Source organism: Hippichthys cyanospilos, chromosome 5 (assembly GCF_059441005.1).
Source record: "Hippichthys cyanospilos isolate Australia breed blue-spotted pipefish chromosome 5, RoL_Hcya_1.0, whole genome shotgun sequence".
Lineage (NCBI taxonomy): Eukaryota > Metazoa > Chordata > Actinopteri > Syngnathiformes > Syngnathidae > Hippichthys > Hippichthys cyanospilos.
Window position 1 is genome coordinate 22,064,343 of NC_142373.1, and position 19,403 is coordinate 22,083,745.

General features: G+C 40.8%; 4 protein-coding genes across 4 annotated transcripts; 2 read left to right on the top strand and 2 right to left on the bottom strand.

Moving 5' to 3' along the window:
* Positions 1-375: 375 nt before the first annotated feature.
* cln5 (CLN5 lysosomal BMP synthase) lies at positions 376-4,498 on the bottom strand. The gene is made up of 4 exons (XM_088415321.1): positions 4,318-4,498; positions 2,456-2,630; positions 2,161-2,386; positions 376-1,081 (listed from the first exon to the last, which is right to left on the bottom strand). Exons 1-4 carry the CDS (start codon positions 4,413-4,415, stop codon positions 588-590), a joined length of 993 nt encoding a protein of 330 aa, XP_088271447.1. The 5' UTR covers positions 4,416-4,498; the 3' UTR covers positions 376-587.
* A 1,830-nt stretch (positions 4,499-6,328) lies between these two features.
* On the top strand, positions 6,329-8,279 carry LOC148424010 (glutamine amidotransferase-like class 1 domain-containing protein 3, mitochondrial). Its single transcript, XM_088415913.1, has 4 exons — positions 6,329-6,565; positions 6,642-6,813; positions 7,414-7,612; positions 7,696-8,279. Exons 1-4 carry the CDS (start codon positions 6,371-6,373, stop codon positions 7,889-7,891), a joined length of 762 nt encoding a protein of 253 aa, XP_088272039.1. The 5' UTR covers positions 6,329-6,370; the 3' UTR covers positions 7,892-8,279.
* Positions 8,280-8,796: 517 nt separating this feature from the next.
* On the bottom strand, positions 8,797-12,484 carry acod1 (aconitate decarboxylase 1). The gene is made up of 5 exons (XM_088415912.1): positions 12,464-12,484; positions 12,224-12,385; positions 11,220-11,309; positions 10,935-11,134; positions 8,797-10,117 (listed from the first exon to the last, which is right to left on the bottom strand). The coding sequence occupies exons 1-5, from the start codon at positions 12,473-12,475 to the stop codon at positions 9,157-9,159; spliced, it is 1,425 nt and encodes a 474-aa protein (XP_088272038.1). The 5' UTR covers positions 12,476-12,484; the 3' UTR covers positions 8,797-9,156.
* Positions 12,485-14,472: 1,988 nt separating this feature from the next.
* Positions 14,473-16,286, top strand: kctd12.1 (potassium channel tetramerisation domain containing 12.1). Its single transcript, XM_088415286.1, has one exon. The coding sequence runs from the start codon at positions 14,650-14,652 to the stop codon at positions 15,511-15,513; it is 864 nt and encodes a 287-aa protein (XP_088271412.1). The 5' UTR covers positions 14,473-14,649; the 3' UTR covers positions 15,514-16,286.
* Positions 16,287-19,403: the final 3,117 nt, after the last annotated feature.

The window sequence follows — 19,403 nt, forward strand, 5'->3', positions numbered from 1 at the left end:
TTATTTATTTTAGTTTATTATGATTATTTGTAAGTATCAAACCTTTGAGGCTTGTTTATATACTGCTTGTTAAAAAAGGCAATGAATAGACTTGTTGATGAATACACGATGAATAATTGTGATTAATAATCGGAATTTCAATATTGACCAAAATTGGGAATTGGATTTTCCAGAGATGCATGTGTTGGTTGTGGTAGGAAACAAATCATCCCTTGTAATTTTGAAGCTAAATAGGGATTTAAGAGGAAAAAAAATAGATTAGGATGTTTTTTTTCAAAGTTTAAGTTTGGAATTAAATTCCCAACTTAACCCTTGTTTTGATATCAAGCCATACTATAGGTGAAAACGTGAGAGAAAACTGACAGTAATCTGATCTCATTTGCTTCAGGCACTTCACGCATTGTTAATTACAGCTTTCAAAATCACAAAAATAAATAGGTTCATCAAGACAATAACTCCACAAAATGAAAAAAAAAATGGTTGGAAATGATGAATATTAGCACTGTATAGACAAGCTGGGACATTTGAACTCACATGGTCCGATCCATAACAATCGTCGTATAAAAATAACTTCAATTTCCTGGTTGTCAGTTTGAAGGCAATGGCACCTCCTCGTACTGGATGCGCACATAAGGAGGCTTCATGGGCAGACTCCAGTACTCAAAGTTGTAGTAGAAGTAGAAGGTTTTGTCCATCACCACTTTCTTGTAAGCCTCCAGCATGCTCAGGGCGAACTCGGCCAGGGACTGGTGGGCTCGAAAATCATGGTAAAACGCCCGAATGTCCGCGGCCAGGTTCTTGAGCGCCGGCTGGCCGAAGATGGCGCTGTCATTGCCCAGATAGACGGGCTCCCCGCTGTACAGGTAGATCTTGGTGTAGTTGGTCTGGGAGCGGCTGGACAGCTTGGCCCCCAGCGCGCTCATCTTGCGGTAAGTGCGGTGCACGAACTGCGAGCAGTCGTACGACTCGAACCACATGACGGCGTCGGGACCCGGGTGCGACAGCACCGTCCACGTCTCGTAGTAGATGCCGGTGGCGTTGTCCTCCGCCGCCCACTGGGCGAGACTGTTAAATTGGGCGCCTGAATAGATAAGGACAGACACTGTTAACAAAGCCATCGGCCAAAATCGTAAATCCTATTCTGTTATAGTCTTATGAATATGAAAAGCCTCTATTAAAAAAGGCACGTATCCATTTTTTTTCTCAGTACAGTGAATGATATTTGTAGTTCTTATGGCACAGTATAGAAATACTAGCATTAAAAATCAACAACGGGAACAAGGTCTCTAATACTGACAAATTTCATTAGGAAAAGTAATTGCTGTTTCTCAGTTTACTTACATGAAAGCAGACAGGTTTCATTTGCAAACAAATGCTTTTACTTTGGAAATAGATGACCAAACCAGTAACTCAATCCATTGTTTGCTGATGAGTCTGATGATAACGTCAATCCCTTTCCTGCGGCATTGCTTCATCATTCATCATTTTTTTTCCCGTTAAAAAATACCAATTTCAACAATACAATAATATAAAATGATCGTAAATTCATTTGTCTTTTTTCTGTACCAATATACAACAGCCTCAAATATTGCTATCATAATAAAAGGAACACTTATCTCTAATATTACACTATTAACATACTGACATCAAAGATTGAGGATATAGTGAATCATACTTTTGTACTGTGATATCAATGGGAATAACCAGTATCATTTCACAGCACTGTATCAGACATTGCACATTCTTGGGCTTTTCCTTTTTCGTACAGAATCAATATAGTGGCATCCGATAAGCATATTGTGCTGTATCACTTTGTGACATATTGTACCACATTACATCGTATCACACAGTACTGAATTTTCTCATATCCTATCATTTTGTATCAATGTATTGCATCATATGGTAGGTCAACGTATGATATTCTATGCCATAGAATATATCATACGAATACCATAGAATCTATGGTATTGTGTTATGGTGTATCGTGCACAGAGTATAAGGTGGTATTGCACTGTAATGTGTAGTAATGTATCATATCACACATCCGATTGTATTGTATCATTATCTTGGATTGAATCATATGATATCATATCACATAGCATACGATATGATATATCATATGGTATGATGTATCATATATGTATGATATGGGGGCCTTACCGCTGATTTCTGCTATTTTCTCCAGGGTACCGTTCTGTGCCCAGTGGAAATCGTCGATGCCGTCAAAAAAGCACGCGGCGCCCTGGTTGCACCAGAAGGGGGCGAAGATGCCCGGTCTCAGGTGCGGGAAGGTGCAGTTTCCAAGCTGGAAGAGTTCGTACCACTCCATGGTGTAGTTGGCCCCCGTCTCCGCGCTGCTGAAGCCAACAGCGTCGTGCATGATGTGCTGACAAACAAAGCAGAAACAAGCCTTGCAAAATTGATCCTTGTTATTTTCCCCTCAAATTGGACTCACAAGTTTTCCCAGTATGTCTCCAAACTTGAATTCCCAAACGGGAGTCTGCAGACGATACACCGAAATGACGTCGGTGTCCTTCATGTAGGGAATGCGGCCGTCTCGGTCTCCGGTGGGACAGAAGGGGTAAAGGGCTTGACAGTAAGCGTCCACTTGGGGACGCCGGTCGAAGCGTCTGTTGGGCACACATTTTCATGACAACTTCACCTTCCGCTTTACATTCTTAAGATCTGCTTCCAACGCAAAGAAGCCCACTCTTCATCTGCATCATCAATTTGAAGGTTCTTTTGAGGTCCTAACACTTATTTTCATCATGATAGCAAACACATTTTTCCATGTATAATCATGACTTTTTATAAAAATACAACTTTATCCCCGAAATAAAAATGCTGACGTCACACTGTAAGTTGTAAGTATCACTGGAAAATGTGAACTGTTTAGCAAAATCTGACAAGAGTGAAAGCAAAATGATGTCTTTATGGGTGGAAATGTGAGACTGGGTTATAGTAATATTATAACAATGTTTTATCGCAAAACTTGTTTCCACAATTTCACAACTTTTTTGCCATAGTACAACTTCATCCGAAAAAGCAAAAAATATATTTTGTTCACAACTTAATTCACAGTAAAGTACAACATGCTGTACATTTTTGCCTTTTCACTCTTGTAATATGTTGCAGTAGTACAAAAAATATTCAACTTTATTCTGATGAAAATGCTGACAAGTTAGTGACTGGGTCTAAAAATAGTTTAAAGTTCAACAATTTTCTCAAATTTAAAAACCATTACTTATTTTCACATAAATTATTTTCTGATTTTTTGTATCCAAAATAATTACTACTCCATTATCTGAGAATTACAAATTGTTTCCATATATTTACTGTAAATGATTCAAATTTGAGGAATTATCTTGTAATTAATCCAATAGCGGCTAAAAATCTTTAAAAAGTTTTCTCTCACAATAACTTTTCCTTCAGAAATATTTTTCCACACAAAATATTACGCCTTATTCCTCATAAAATGGAACTTCGTCCTTATATGAGTAATTCAGTTAATCCAAAAAAAAAATCTTTGTTTTTTCTTGCAACATAACTCTTGATATTACGGCTTACACCCCAATTAATGTCAATTATGATGACTTAATTCTCACAAAATTTCGGTCAGGAACTTTTCATTAAGTCATTATGGGTCCAACCCAATACTACAAAATGTATTGTTGCACAGCACCCTCCCACAAACACGCACACGCGCGCACACACGCACACACACGCACACACACACACACACACACACAATAAAGTGAATTATCATATTAAAATCGTTGAAATTCCAGGTGAAGGTACAATTCAGAAATTCTAAGCGAAATTCTAAGCGAATGACTGCTTGTAAACAGTGATTGCCATTGAATCAACACTGCCTCATTGTTGTACCATTTTTTTTTTTGGGGGGGGGGGGGGTAACTGAGGATGACAGTACGGTATTATGACACCAATTAGCTTAAAATTGATTACAACAATAAACATACGTTTAAATCCATACTATTGTAACAGTGTCATAGCAGCGTATTATTATAATTATCACTGTAAAGGCACACGTGTTTATAATAGTCTTACAGTATTTTGGATTGCATTGCGTGTTATTTGCCCAGTGAGGGTGTCGCAATTTCATTTCCCCTTTCCAGCTTTGTCAATCACCAAATTTATTATGGATATGCATTAACGTGGTTTTGGCACACATCTCGTATGAGTTATTCTGTTGTATAAAAATAAAAACAAATAAAAGAATAGTTGGGAAAAGTTTACCAAGTCGCTTACTAATAACCCCAAGTGAGTTGAAAGTAGTGCACTTTTGTCTTTTCCTACCTGTAAGGCACGGGCCAAGTTTGATTCTTGAACGCGTAGGCGACGTGAAGAAACACAATCGCGACGAAGAAACAGACACAAATCTGCGATCGAGGCATGTTCGATGGTCACAGCGTGGACATGAAGTGGTCTCTGTCCAGTGTCCAACACCTCTGTCTCGCTTCAGCATGGAGTACTTACTCACCGCTTGTCACGTGGTTTTGTTGACTAGTTCATGTCACGTGATCTTGGAAACACTGACGGCAGATTCGACACAAAACGTTATGAACAAAAGTTTAATGTTTTTTTATTTACACACACAACAAATAGAACAACGACACGTCGTGAACAAAATTGAAATATGTATTTAATCTCGTAAAAAAAAACAACTTAAAATACTCACTGATGATAAACTCACCCCGTTGTGGCCATTTTTTTAGTGCAGTATTTATTTTTAAATAATTTTAAAAACCATGTTTTCCGTTTTTGTTCCATGACATTACAGGTCACTGCTTGTTCACACTGTTTACTTTCTCGTTTGCATCATCAATCTAAACATCAAAACAAATATTCATAACCTCAAGAATTCCTACATTAAATAGAGGTTACCATTTTCTATTTATGTTCAAACATTCATCGGATTAAACTATTTATCGAGATTTAAGTATAATTTTAAAGACATTAAAAAAAAGACATGTCTATTGTTATCAGTGCCCAGTCTGTCCCCTGGCTGGAGTCAGGGAACACAGGTCCTCCTTCCAAGGCCCAAGTTCTTTTTCCTCTTCTTCGTCTCACTTTGATCCAAGACGAAACCCACAGCCGACAAAACAGGAAGGCAGGATTTACAATTAGCCTTTACTGTTTATCTAAAAACAACACTCTTTGTCAAGATCTCCCCCGAAATGTCTCCTACCTCAACTACTTCTACTGCCACGCATGTACCATGCTTGCGACACTTCACGTTGTGGAACATCATACTTTATAATAGGCATTTAATACATGAATGTAATAATAAACCCATTAACAAACAAACCTAAAACAGATCTGTGCACATACACATAAAACGTACCATAAATGCATACAAATAAGTTACTTTAGGACAATTTAACAAAAAGTTGCTTCCTGTTCCAATTATTGTTTTTAATTTGAAAAGAAAAATGTACTGTTCCTGTCACAATATTAAAAGCATTAAATAAAATTTGATGATACATGCAAGAAACCCTGATAAAAAATAAAAAAAAATCATATACCCCTTGTAGGGCTTTTATGTGCCCCTGCCATAAGGTTACTTGAACCACTGGGTTAGAGTTCGATTGCCGAAAAGGGCAAGCTGTTTTTTAGGAGGCATTTTTTCATGTACCAGAACCTTGACTTTGGGTCCATAACCCCTGTGGACAAAAATAAACAAATAAATAAATAAATAAATAAATAAATAAATAAATAAATATGACGATCTCAATCATCCATTGGCTGTTCTAGGTGAATGTTGAATTTCATCCTCACCCTCTCTGCCCTAGGGGTACAGCAAAGTTTGTGCGTACCTTCACCCAAGCATCTCTCCATGCATAGCTGGTGACTGGCGTGGGTCTGTGTGCAGTGAAACACAAAAATATAGACAGCAAATGAGTCCCTTAGTTTGGGAATTGTATTTTGAATAGGTCGAAATTTGGGGAACAGAGGTCCATGAGATGAACATTTTGAATTTGGAACGGTTTGAGGCAGACAGAAATGATTAAAGAACTTAAATGTGGAAAATATATATTTTTTTAATTTAGGAAATATCATCGAGTGAAAATATATAAATGAAAATCAGGGAAAATAGTAGAGAAGGTGGTCTGGTTGATAAAAGTCTTTTTTTTTTTTTTTGGTACACAGGATATTTTACAATATTTGTAGTACAGTACTCTACTATATTGAGCATTCACACGACAAATCTATGATACATTAAATGCCAAGAAAAGCGTCCTGCAATATCAAATCTTGCGAGATGAAGTCGCTGTTTGTCCAACGCAGTGGATGAATAACCGGAGAAGAAGATTGTCCTCCAGTCTGTTGTGTCAAGCTGCCAGCCGCCATGATTAGTCTACTTCAAGTGTGTGGGCGAAACGTACTGTCCCGCAGCAGCGTTCAAGTCGCGACCAAAGCTTTCTATTCCGCACAGATGAGCAAACGCGTGGCCGTGGTTTTGGCAGGCTGTGGGGTCTACGACGGCAGCGAGATCCACGAAGCCTCCGCCATTTTGGTGCATTTGAGTCGAGGAGGCGCAAGTGTGAGTGAAAAGTGAAAGTAAATTGCACTTGCGACATGGAACTTCCTGCGCGTGTGACGTCGAGTCTTCCTTGCAGGTGAGCATGTTTGCTCCCAACGTGGAGCAGATGCACGTGGTGGACCACGCGAAAGGCGAGCCTTCCCAGGAGAAGAGGAACGTACTGGTGGAAAGCGCCAGGCTTGCCCGTGGAAACATCCAGGACCTTTCCAAACTCAGCGTCAAAGACCATGACGCCATTATTTTCCCGGGTGACGTCACGTCCTCTATCGTTTGCATGCTTGCATGATCGTCAAATGACTTGTGTAACTTTTAATACTGTGGCAATATTCGGCTATTGTAATTGCAGTATGACCATTATATTTAGACCGTTTTCTCACTTGTCTCCCGAATGGCACAATTGCAATATTGCAGTTTTCACTCGAGCCGTTTCAATGTTTTGTTTGTAAGATATCTAATGTGGAGAAATGAGAGCTTTATACTGTTATAGTTTGATGTGCTTTTCTTACAAAAGTATGACTTTGTACTAGTGTTGCCTTGAAAAAGTAACTACTAAGTCCTAGTTTTGAAATGTAGCTTGTGTACTTTTTCTTTTTTCATTTTTAAAGTATCTTAAATTATAATTTACTGTCCTGATAACTTTTACATCTAATTTTGCCAATACTTTACTGGACCTAGCTTTGTATCAGCGATGTTTAAGGAGAAAGCTTTTATTTAAAAAAGAGACCTCCTGATTAACTTGTAAATAACTAAGCTTGTTGTTGACTTTTTACATGTTTCTTTGTCCTTAAAACAAAAATGCTTCTCTATATGTGTTTTCAGTGTACTAACTTGTGGTCATTTTTGGGCAGGTGGTTTTGGGGCGGCTAAGAACCTATGCACTTGGGCAGTACAGGGCAAGGACTGCTCAGTCAACGGCGAGGTAAAGGCGGTGCTGGAGGCTTTCCGTGGCGAGGGAAAACCCATCGGCCTCTGTTGCATCTCTCCCGTGCTGGCCGCAAAAGTGTTTCCTGGATGCGAGGTCACCGTAGGCCTGGAAAATGACAGCAAGTACATATAAACCACTTCAACTTTTTTTCCCCCAGAAAAGCGCAAAAAATTCAAAAGTCAGCTGCTGGTCCCTCCCCTTTTAGGTACCCCAACACGATGGACACGGCGGCCGCCATCAAGCAGCTGGGTTGCAAGCACGTGAGCACGGCCGTGAGCCAGAGCCACGTGGACACCAAAAACAAGCTGGTGACCACCTGCGCCTTCATGTGCGACGCGCCCATCCATGAGGTTTTCGACGGAATTGGCTCCATGGTGCAGGGTGTGCTTAAGCTAGCCTGATTCTACTAAAATAGCTCAAACTTCACAGAGAAAAAAAATGTGTTTTAGCCAGCCTTATTGCTAATGCTAAATTGAGCCAAATATGTAGTAGGAAATGATAAAGCCTTTCCACATACAGTATGCGGCACCTAGCTTGACTCAATTAGTTTGAGTGTATAGATTTTGTTCAAGGAAGTACAGTATAAGGATGCTCTGTGGCTACAATCATTGTTTTTGCAGCACACTGGGAATGAAATAGTTATATTTATATTGATCTCATCATGGCAAAAGCAGATAACTTATGATTCGAAAACAGTGATGGAAAAAAATAATTTGTTACTTTATCCACTGCCTAATGTTGTCATTGTCCAGATGATAATGCAATAAATGTAAATCTATCAAGGTTCAAGTGTGTGTGTGTGCGCGTGTGTGTGTATGTATGTATGTATGTATGTATGTATGTATGTATATATATATATATATATATATATATATATATATATATATATATATGCTCATTGAGATGCATGGGAATGAAATATTTGGTAATAAAAATATATATAGTAATAAAATATATATAGTAATAAAATTACAACTTCTTTATAACATGCTCATTGAGATTCTTTTTTTTTTTTTTAATCATTAGATTGGGTCAAGCTAGAAGTCGAGGCAAACATGGCGTAGCAGCACTTAGTGGTTACTGCATGCTGCACGCAATTTTCAAAATGACAATGTATTCTAGCAATTTATGCAACCTTTGTTTTTATTTTAATTTAAAATGTCTAACCTGTTTTGCTTGAATCTTATGTAAAGGAAATTGAGGTACCTTGTGTACAAGGTGTGTTTTAAGTAAAGGTGCTTTGCCTTTTTCCAGTTTCATTCGTTAGGATAAAAACACGAATGCTAAAAAATGAACAAGTACATGCTTCACATTTAAGGTTTTATTTCATCTTCAAACACAATTTTTCAAAAAGTTCGTTTTTGAGGCGGAAAAATTGGGGTTGTACGTTCCCCCAATACATAGAAAAATAGAAACACTTTATTGCACATTAAGTACATTCTATTCGAATTTTACACCTTTATTTAAAAAAAAATCTGAAATACACTACTTACATGCAATTTGATAAACAACTTGTTTTCATTAGAGCAGAACATTTGAATTAAGATAAGTATTTTCAAATGATTATTTTGTTGCGAAAGTGCTTGATTTTGACTGGAGTGCAATGATTTTTCAGTGTTTTGCTTGGAATGTAAAAAACAAACAAACAAAAAAAGCCTTGTTTTGCTCATCCACTTTGAGACAAAGTCCTGGAGCCATAGCTGTGGTCCCGTTCCTCATTCGTCATTCTCATGTATAAATGCAACGCCGCACATTCTTTTTCCACCTCCATGTTTCCTATGGTGTGCACCACTCCTTCAGCTCCCTCTGGGCTCAGCACTGAGGAAGCATTGGCTATGAACTTGCCCACCAGGTCTTGTTGGCTCAGCGGCTTCCTCCAATGTCCATAGAACGTATCGCACCTCGCAGAGAAGCTCTCGCCTTTGTAGGTTTCTATGACAACCTCGCTGTACATCTTGTCAAAGCTGGCCTGGTTATCCCCGGGAACGAGCACCTCTACTTTGCCTAAGAGCTTCTTAAGGTCTGGTCGCTCCCTTTGAGCTCTGCTGAATGATCCTACAGACATGCTGCCATCCAAGATGGCAGAGCAGGCATTGAACTGGAAGGAATGCCTGGCTTGGTGCTCCGAGGTGGGAAAAGGGCAGTCGATGTATTTGGAGGGCGGAACTACCAGGGTTATGCGTTTTATCTGGCCAACGTCCATGTTGGGGATCTTGGCGCGAGCCGCCAAAGCGGCATCCACCACCCAGTGCATTCCCAAATGTGCGGGCATGCTCTTGAAGGCCACGTCTTGCTCCTCGAGGACCCAACCCGAGTCACCGACACCGGGGAGCGTCATCAAAGACGGGTTGTAATCTTCATAGTAAACCCCAAAGCCGCACTCCACGTCCAAAATGGCCGGGTTGCCCTCCAGGCCCGCCTGGGCCAGCCGAGCGGCCTCCATGCCCCTTTGGGCGGCATAGCCCATGTGCAGGGGTTTGGTTTGCGTGGCGGCGTTGGCGAGCGGCGCACCGGCCGAGCATGCTGCGATGGCCAGAGCGTTGGAGCACTGTTGGGATGATAAGCCCAAAAGTTTGGCTGAGGCCGCTGCACTGCCCATGACGCCAACTACGCTGGGGGGGTGGAATCTGAAATGAGACGCTTTATTGAGAAAAGTGCATATACTGTAGAGTAGACGTATTTGACACAAACAATGTCACTTTTTTTGTCACCATTGAAATAAAAAAAGGAAAAAAAACGGCTGTTTTTGTTATTACTATATAAAACCCACTGAATTTGAAGATGCACGTTTTTTGTTGAAAAGCACTGATTTGATACGCCAAAATTCTTTTTTGTCAAACTAAATGTTTACAGTAAATCAACAAAAAAAACTATTGTGTTTTATGGGTTGTAAAAAACTGCCAGTGTATGCTTTTAATTGGATAATTACTTTATTTTTTTGTTTGGTATGTAACAGTAATAACTTAGCAATACATGCTTTTCATTAAGACAGTCAGTTGTTTTCCTAATATTGGAGACACCAGAATTACTTGGTATATTTTTCTTGCATGGAGACAGATAGAAATACTATACATGCTTTCCATGTGACAGCAGCAATACCAATTGTTTCATGTGTGATTTTGGTTTGCATTTTGAACTGGGAAAACGAACAATTTTCTGACTTAAAAAAATGAGCTGCATGCGTACGGTATTGATATTTTCCAGATTTTTTGAAAATATTTTAAATATCCCCGCCCAAAACAACAGAAATGATCAGTATTATAAAAACACGTACAATTTATGCTAAAACGAGTACTGTACAGTATCATGTGTAACGTTCCCCATTTGAACCGCTAGAGGGAAGTGTGGTTCTCCCACGGCGACCTGACGTTTGACCTCAACGACCATACGCATTGGCGGATGTTCTTGCCCCACGTGCAGATGTATCCAAAGATGGGTAAGTACCTTTTAGGGATGTTGAAGGCCTCCCTGGAAAACCTCATGAGTCTGCCCTGCACCTCGACGCCAACGTTGAAAGCCAGCAGCAGGTCCAAGCCGGAGGGCCTTGTTGGCGTGACCTCTGCCAAGGCTAGCAGCGCGGGCAACACGGCTCCCGAGGGATGAGTGGCAGGGTACCACGTGTCGTCAAAGTCCATGGAGTGAACCTAGACCCGCAAGACAACATGTCAAATCGATGTCACGTGACTCTCGATCTCCCAGTTCCATCCTCAGTCATGTGACCAAACTTACCGCCACGCCGTTGACAAAAGCGGCAAAGTGAGGAGGTGCAGTTACGTCTGATTTGCCCCAAACGCTGCTCTTCTCTTCTGAACTGAACAACTGACATCATCCACACGAAAACAAAAGTAAACGAGTTACTCGTCTTGACATCTGGTTTAGCAGGTGTATTGTTGATTAGTGCACTCAAAAAAATGATCATTGGGCAAATCGAAAAAAAATCTTGAAAAATAATTAACGTGGGAAAGCCTCTGATTACTTTGGCTTTAATAAAGTTTGCATCATTCTTCTAAATAGTATACATCAGTAAATGTTAGATTGGGTTTCAAAATGAACAGGAAACATCGATTTGGATGCTGCAATCTTTCTGGCGTTTGATAAATCTGCCTAGTTGTGTGTAAAATATCTTATCCCTTGCTGCCTATTGGTCCCATTTGTCTTTTTGTCCATTTCAAATATTTATGTTATCGTTCTAGTTCAAAAAAGCTCGACGCATTGAGGTCTTGTAAGCAAGTGTAATGGCAAATTTGATTTTTTATCAAATACAATTAGAGTAGTGTTGACAGGAATGGTTCAATATTTGGGATGCAATTAATAATGATGAAAATGTACATCTTGTATAAAACCGTTGTTAAGTGAACTTGGCTGGTCTGAGTTGCGAAACTCTAAACATTGAGCACTGACAGCAGCTTTCATTATTATGATGTACAAAATCTTAGTACACGCACTTTCCTACAGTGCTTAAAACATAAGTATCCTGTAAAAATGGTGGTGTATTTGTATAGTGCTTATAGGAGGCCATTTTTTAGCATATGGACAGTTTGGTAAAGGTCTGCATACATCATTACGAAGCGTAACTGGGAGAAAAGAAACATTGGTTCTGTTGGATTCGCCTCATTTAAACGTACATCAGTACATCATTTAAATATTTTCAAGAAAAAGTGTAGAAATTAATTATGAATGTGAGAACCCAAAGGCATTTATTTATTGTTTCGGTGTAGTGTAGTCTAATGTACCTGGCTGTATTTGAGAGCTTTGTTGAAGACGTCAGTCCGGGATCCTAACAGGCCCACGCCGAGGGTGTCCAACATCATCCGTTTACTGCGCCTAATCACGCCATCTGTCAGTTGGCCAGGGCCGAGGGCATGGATGGCGGCGCCGAAGCTCTCCGTGACACCCTGCAATGGAAAAGGTAAACACATGCTTAAAAACACTCAAATTGTTTTTCAAATATATAATCGGAAGACACCCATCACCTTACGCAGCATCGCTTGTGCCTCAGCGTATGTGTTGAATGCTAAAGTCCGAAAGGGGAGCTCCTTTTTATTGGGGATGGTCACCCTGCCCAGTGGCGGAACATCAAAATTTCCAAAGTGGCTAAGAAGTCAAGTGATGACCAGTGGGGATTTCACAATGACCAAATGTTGTGTTTGAGTAAGGTTTCACTTTCGTATACAGTACTTTTGTTGTACTGTGCTCATGAAAATGGCTTTTGGGCTTTTTAAATTTTTCTTTTCACTTGCAAAATACTGTAAGCCTTCTCAAGGCCATATCCGATTTAGGAAAAAGAAATGTCACACCCATCACACAGTTGATTTATTTGTTTTCTAAAACTATTTCCCCCTGATTTCAGTCAACATCAAATTGCATAATGCAGAACTCAAATTAGTGTACTTCAGAGTTGCAACACACCATTTTTTTCATTATTGTAGTGTAAATTAGAAAATTTGCAGACATAAAATGAAGGAAAAAAGTAAAATACATAAAAGGTATTAATCATCTTTAGTGGACTTTTCCCTGCTGTGCTGTTAAAAAAGCAGACACACACAACTCATGTGTTTCACAATTGAGTTTTCTTTAAAGAGGACAAAGAGACGTTGAGGAGGAAGTGATACAAGCGTCTTCTAAATCAGGCAAGTCATGAATTTGCGTGACATAAAACCCTGGGAAAGTCTTAAGATAAGGTCAGGGAGAAAAAAAAATCACATTGAGGTCATGGCTTGTTAGTGTGGCACAAAATGCCAACAAAAAAAGCTATTCATCACTAAAACCAAACCAAACACTTGCTGTGTTGGTTGAAAGGTCAATTGTTGTTTTTTTTTTGTTGTTTTTTTTAATGCACTCTGGAATAAAAGTTGAAGTTGGACAACTGAAAGGGCTCTCCCTCTTTCTTAAACCTGACATTTAAAAAAGATGATTATTTTTTCATTTACAAAAGAAAATGTTCCCGATGTGATTAAATGGTGACATTTTGCAGTTATTTTGATGTGCACGCTCAATGAAACACCGACAAAAAAGGTACTGAAAAAAATTATGATTGTAATGCTGGCACCCCCGCTGCCGCATGCTCTCATACTTGTGTCACCTGTTATGTTGTCCTTGAGAAACTTTGCATTAATTACGGCTGAATATCCAACAATACATTTCAAAAGAAGGAATTGGACAAAGTTTGATTGGTGGATGAGTGGTGAGCCGTTCTGCCTCACAGTTCTTGGACCCGAGTTCAAATCTAGCTCGCGCTGGCCTTCCTGTGTGGAGATTGCATGTTCTCCCCGAGCCCGTGTGGGTTCTCTCCAGGCACTCCAGCTTCCTCCTACACTCTAAAAATCAAACATGGCAGGTGTATCGGACAGACTAAATTGACCTTAGGTGTGATTGGGTGCGTGAGTGGTTGTTTGTCCCTGTGTGCCCTGCAACTGGCAGGCCGCCAGTTTAGTGTGTCGGCCACCTACTGCCCGAAGTCAGCTGGGATAGGCACTAGCAAGCCTGCGACCCTTGAGAGGATAAGCAGATGTATAAAATGGATGGATGACTATATTCAGCATTATGTGAGTCCTCTTTGAAAAGTGCTACCCTTTGTTTGATGAAAACAACTTACAGTACCAGTCAAAAGTGGGCAAACATCCTGTAATTCTTTCACAATTTCCTGATTTGTACATATTACGAACAACTGATTGAATTGTTTCAATCCAAACAAAATATGTACAGTATCATATTTTTGTGCACGTTTTTATCTTCTCAGTCAGCTTTATGTGGTGTGAATGGTACTCATGAGCAGGAACGGTTTTGAGTTCACAAGTGCACATTGTCAAGAGCTAGCAGCTCGACTGTTGAGCTCAAGTGTCCGGTTCGTTGATGCAGCATTTCCATCATCGCACCGATGGGTGTCAGTCTCACCACATTTCCAAGCGCGTGTGTCACATGTTCATTTGAACTTCCCGACGGTTAAAAATTATTCCACATTGCCGTTTTTGTAGACTTTTTTTTCCTGCTCCTTTTGTCATCATCACGCATTTACAGGCCATTAATTCATTTAATCGTAAAGAGCACAGCAGCCCCCTCCGCTCCGTTCCTCCTCCGGTCCCGCGCTTCATAAACCGCGTGCAGCCCCTTGAGGCTCAGTAACGAAGCCACGGTCGGAGCCGACACGCACACGGACACGATGGCTTTGGCCGAGGCGTCCAAGCAACGCGACGACTCCCGCTTCCCAGAAATAGTCGAGCTGAACGTCGGGGGCCAGGTGTACGTCACTCGGCTCCAAACTCTCGTGGCGGTGCCGGACTCGCTCCTGTGGCACATGTTCAGCCGCCGGACCCCCAAAGAGCTGGCCAGGGACACCAAGGGTCGATTCTTCTTGGACCGAGACGGCTTCTTGTTCCGATACGTCCTCGACTACCTCCGCGACCTGACCTTGGTGCTGCCGGACTACTTCCCGGAGAGGAGCCGACTGCGGCGGGAGGCGGACTTCTTCCAGCTTCGGGAGCTGGCCAAGCGGCTCTGTCCGCAGGTGAGCAAGGACAACTCCATCAGCGAGGAGATCAGCCACAGCGACACCGAGGACAACTCGCTCCAAGGCGGCCAGCCGCCTTGCGCGTCAGTCGGGGGCGCCGAGGCGGCGTTGCGCACCAGCTCGGCCGCGCGCTCCCCGTCGGTGGACTCCCGAAAGTCGGGTTACATCACCGTTGGATACCGGGGCTCGTACACCATCGGCCGGGACATCCAGACCGACGCCAAGTTCCGCAGGGTGGCGCGCATCACCGTGTGCGGGAAGACGTCCCTGGCCAAAGAGGTGTTTGGAGACACGCTCAACGAGAGCCGAGATCCCGACCGCCCGCCGGAGAGGTACACGTCCCGCTACTACCTCAAATATAATTTCTTGGAGCAGGCCTTTGACAAGCTCACCGAGGTGGGCTTCCACATGGTGGCATGCAGCTCCACGGGCACCTGCGCCTACACCAGCAACGACCCCGGCGAGGACAAAATCTGGACAAGTTACACCGAATATGTCTTCTGTCGAGAACAGTAGCCATGCAGGGCACATTTTTTTAAATGGAATCAAATAAGCCCCTTTATTCCACTATGTCCTTGGAATATTAATCGCATATGACCATGTACGATGTGGAGATTAGAATGCACCTCTGCAAAAACGCAGAACTGCATGGCCGTAGACCAGTGTTTTGCCACTTTTATTGAGCGACATTAGCGCGGCACCAAACAAAAACAAACTATACACCGTGAACCGGCAATCCATTTTCGAAACTCACCCTAAAAAAACAAAACTAAACAAAAAAACTTACCTATCTGCTGATTTTGTGCTCATCTGTTGTGAAGGAAATGTCTGTGGTGATAAAAATCCAATCTAGAGGTGGGAAATGTTTTTAAGATAACATACCAGCATCTGTTTTTCAACTGATTACTCACTGCTATTATTAAATTGATCATTACTAAAAAGATAATAAAATGATATTAAATAATAAAATGTGGCTGCCAGATCAGGCATGCTCCTCACTGTATATAAAATAATTCTTTATTCTTTTTTGCATATCTTCCTTGTCCAATACATAAAACAAAACAATACAAAAAATAAAAACAAAAAAACAACACAAACAAAAAAACAGTGTTTTTTTTCGGAGTGGTTTTCTTCTGATCAAAAAGAAGAATGCAAAAAAAGTCAAACATTTTTAGTGAGTGGGATGTGAATAGCTGCTTCAGCTAATATTGTAGCATCATAGCAGCAAGGCACCATGTAACTCACAGAGTAAATGGCTATTTTGTGTATGAATAAACTCCTAATACTTACTTTACATTGTGTGTAGAGTTTGTTTTCTGTCAACCTTACTAGCAACAAAGTATTTCCGTACCAATGGCATTACCATAATCAACTGATTTTCTCCCACCTTGTGCCAGCCCCGCCTCCGCCTCCTATCGTCCGCTGACCTTTCTAAACAGCAGGCAATCAAAAGAGGCGGCTCCAAAAAGAAACTGCACTGGACCTCATCAGAACCCAGACGAGTCACGTGGCGATTAAACAGCTCAGGCAACAGTAAATATTGTGAAGAAGGAGGAGGGTTTCACATGAATCGAGATACGTAACATGCAAATGGTGCAGCTGTACAAACATGCTGTCATTGTCTGTTGCAAGTGTGAAAGGGTCCAGCTGCACGCTAATATGAGAGACATGCATATTTGAACCACTTTGCTCATTCATTTGCATTGAGAAAATACTGCAGGATTATAAAAAAATTATGATAAAAAAAACGTAAGATAGAGATAACCCCAGCAGGGGATTTAGGACAGATCCCTGAGGTATCACCTTGAAATTTAACTTTGTTAAATTTGTACGCTTTCTTGTTTTGTCAGCTTAGTGGTTGTAATCACCCATTCAGCCCTCCATTTGTTTGTCTTCATTAACGTTATGGGTTGGAATTGAGGAGCAGCCACAACAGAAACAATTCCAATTTATATCAGAATTCTACAACCCAACTTTTGTGGATTCTTCTTAACAATGCTGCCATGTTTAAGTTCTGTAATACATATGTGCGTCGATCATCACTATAATTTTTGTAACGTCACGATTATATATATTGCTGTCAGGAGATTTTAAAAATTGAGGTGAGTTCATTGCACTCTGCGATTGATCTATTAATATTCTCACCTCAAAATTTTTGAGAAAAACCCCCATCCAGAGTTTTTTTTCTTCTTTCTTTTGTCTTTCTTGTAATAGACAGAGTTATAACTATTTACCAAAACTAGTGCAAAGTGTTGATTACAACCTTTGGTTATGCACCATTGTCCTGTTTTTTTTTTTGTTAATTGCCAAATACTTGGAAAATAACATTAAAATGAAACATTGTACATCACGTTGTCACAAACTTCCTCAAATATGGGGTATTCTCGAATTTAGTTTGGCAATGAGCTTAGCTCTGGCGTTCTATTTTGGCGTCTTTGTTGCTATCGTTAGCTGTGGCTGCAATCACAGCTGGGTGCTTTGCATTTATGTGGTAGGCTAAACTTGAGCAGCAAGCTCCTTACAAAGAACACGTATCACTCTACCTTTATCAAAGATGCGGTCAGGCCGTTCTTTACTCACTTGCTCCTCCATTTTCATGTCTTCCTCCTTCCCACACAACAGCAGCCTATCAGGTGATACCTAACACAATAATAGCCAATCTGTGTTCAGGATGTGATTGACCTTTGTCTTCCAACCGCCAACAAGTGAAGCATAAGAAGCCTTGACGCTTGATGGTTCTGATCAGCACACAAACTTAGATTTCAAAAATGAGGTTAACGTGATTTAAAAATATCATACTTTAGGTATTATTCTAATGAATTGATTATAATTCGATTTTTTTGTCATCCCTACGTATATCACAGAAGTATTGTGGGTTAGTGCACATGTGTAGTCCTGTTTTGTGGCAAGCCAGCCAAAAAACATTGACTGGAACTGACTAACATGCAGTACATCTGATAGAGCCTTATCTTCAAATCAGTGCACTGGAGAAAGCACGCCTCCTGCATCTCCTGCCCACTGTCAGGTGACCAATTCATTAAAGGTTAACATGGCATTAACACAGCTGACTCCATTCAATCTAATGAGCATCATTACTCCGCCATTACACAAACAAGTATATTCTTCAAAATGTAACATGTAAATAAGATGATGACATGACACGGTAATTTTCTGGAAGGGATTTTTATTCAAATAGCTTTTAGCTCATAAGTGGGATAAAGTGATCAAATTAAACCTTCTTGTTATCATGTGTACTCTTCTCAAGCTTGACTAGTCCAAATAAGAAATCAATTATTTTACATAAAAATGCATCAGCACATGTGATAACCGTCAAATCTGTTGAGGCGTCCGCAGGAACAACAACACTATTGATTTGGACTCATGGCTCTATTTTCATCAACATCACATCTACTGTAGAGTGTAAATGGCGGAAAATCCTGATTTCCGTATTTGTGCAAGACTCACCGTGCGATTGACAATTTACCACCAAGTTTGCTGGTCCGCCACAGCAGAAAGAGCGTCTTGCAATTGAGTGACAATTTGGCGGCAGAAAGTTTGATTCCACCTTTAGCAGTTTCATAACATGCCTGGCAAGTGTATCAGACACACTAAATTGTCCTTAGGTGTGATTGGGTGGGTGGATGGTTGTTCGTCCAGGCGTGCCCTGTGATTGGCTGGCAACTGGTGCAAGATGTCCCCCGCATACTGCCCCAAGCCAGCTGGGGTAGGTTTCAGCAAACCTGCCACCCTTGCGAGGATGTGGCAATAGAAAATGGATGGATAAAATATTATAAATAAATATCACACATCCGAGGCTCCGCCAAACCCTGAGACCGACTCACCGAACCCTTAGAATATGATCGAACCCAGGTCGAGATTCACTAATCTAAACCTTATGCAAGCTCAACCACGTCCAACACTTGCACAAGGTCGGCATCTAAACAAACACGTCATATTTCATTCATAATTGATACAAACTGTGAAATCATCACACCTAACCCAACGTTTGATCTATCCCACCTTTGCGCAAAAGTTATCCATCAGCTACGCAGCATTTATGCTGAGCATGAGCATCAAACTCTCCGTCTCAAAGTTGCTTGAAGTATCTGGGTCAGCTCAGGCTAATCTTAATTTCTTTTTTTGTTGAGCAAAAAAATCACTATTTTTAAGGTTATCAACCAACTGGTTTTCACCAACTGGACCAAACAGAAATAAAACACAAACCTTATGATGGCTCTGTAAATAATCCTACAAAATAGATGTTTTCAACACTGGTATCAGCTGAGTGTGTTTATCGCATAAATTTAGGAAATTGATTATTCGATGAAACACAACCATAGCTTGGCAAGCTCACCGAAGCTAATGAAGAGCAAATGGCTGCTGAGGTCAAATGCAGCCCAATGACG

Excerpts from the sequence above, each read along its gene's own strand:
- cln5 (XM_088415321.1), bottom strand. The coding sequence starts at position 4,415 with ATGCCTCGATCGCAGATTTGTGTCTGTTTCTTCGTCGCGATTGTGTTT. Across the intron at positions 2,631-4,317 it reads ACTTGGCCCGTGCCTTACAG|ACGCTTCGACCGGCGTCCCC; the intron begins GTAGGAAAAGAC and ends TGTGCCCAACAG. Across the intron at positions 1,082-2,160 it reads GAAAATAGCAGAAATCAGCG|GCGCCCAATTTAACAGTCTC; the intron begins GTAAGGCCCCCA and ends TTATCTATTCAG.
- LOC148424010 (XM_088415913.1), top strand. The coding sequence starts at position 6,371 with ATGATTAGTCTACTTCAAGTGTGTGGGCGAAACGTACTGTCCCGCAGC. Across the intron at positions 6,566-6,641 it reads TGAGTCGAGGAGGCGCAAGT|GTGAGCATGTTTGCTCCCAA; the intron begins GTGAGTGAAAAG and ends TCTTCCTTGCAG. Across the intron at positions 7,613-7,695 it reads GGCCTGGAAAATGACAGCAA|GTACCCCAACACGATGGACA; the intron begins GTACATATAAAC and ends CTCCCCTTTTAG.
- acod1 (XM_088415912.1), bottom strand. Across the intron at positions 11,135-11,219 it reads CTTTTGTCAACGGCGTGGCG|GTTCACTCCATGGACTTTGA; the intron begins GTAAGTTTGGTC and ends TTGCGGGTCTAG. Across the intron at positions 10,118-10,934 it reads GCCTTCAACATCCCTAAAAG|ATTCCACCCCCCCAGCGTAG; the intron begins GTACTTACCCAT and ends GTCTCATTTCAG.
- kctd12.1 (XM_088415286.1), top strand. The coding sequence starts at position 14,650 with ATGGCTTTGGCCGAGGCGTCCAAGCAACGCGACGACTCCCGCTTCCCA.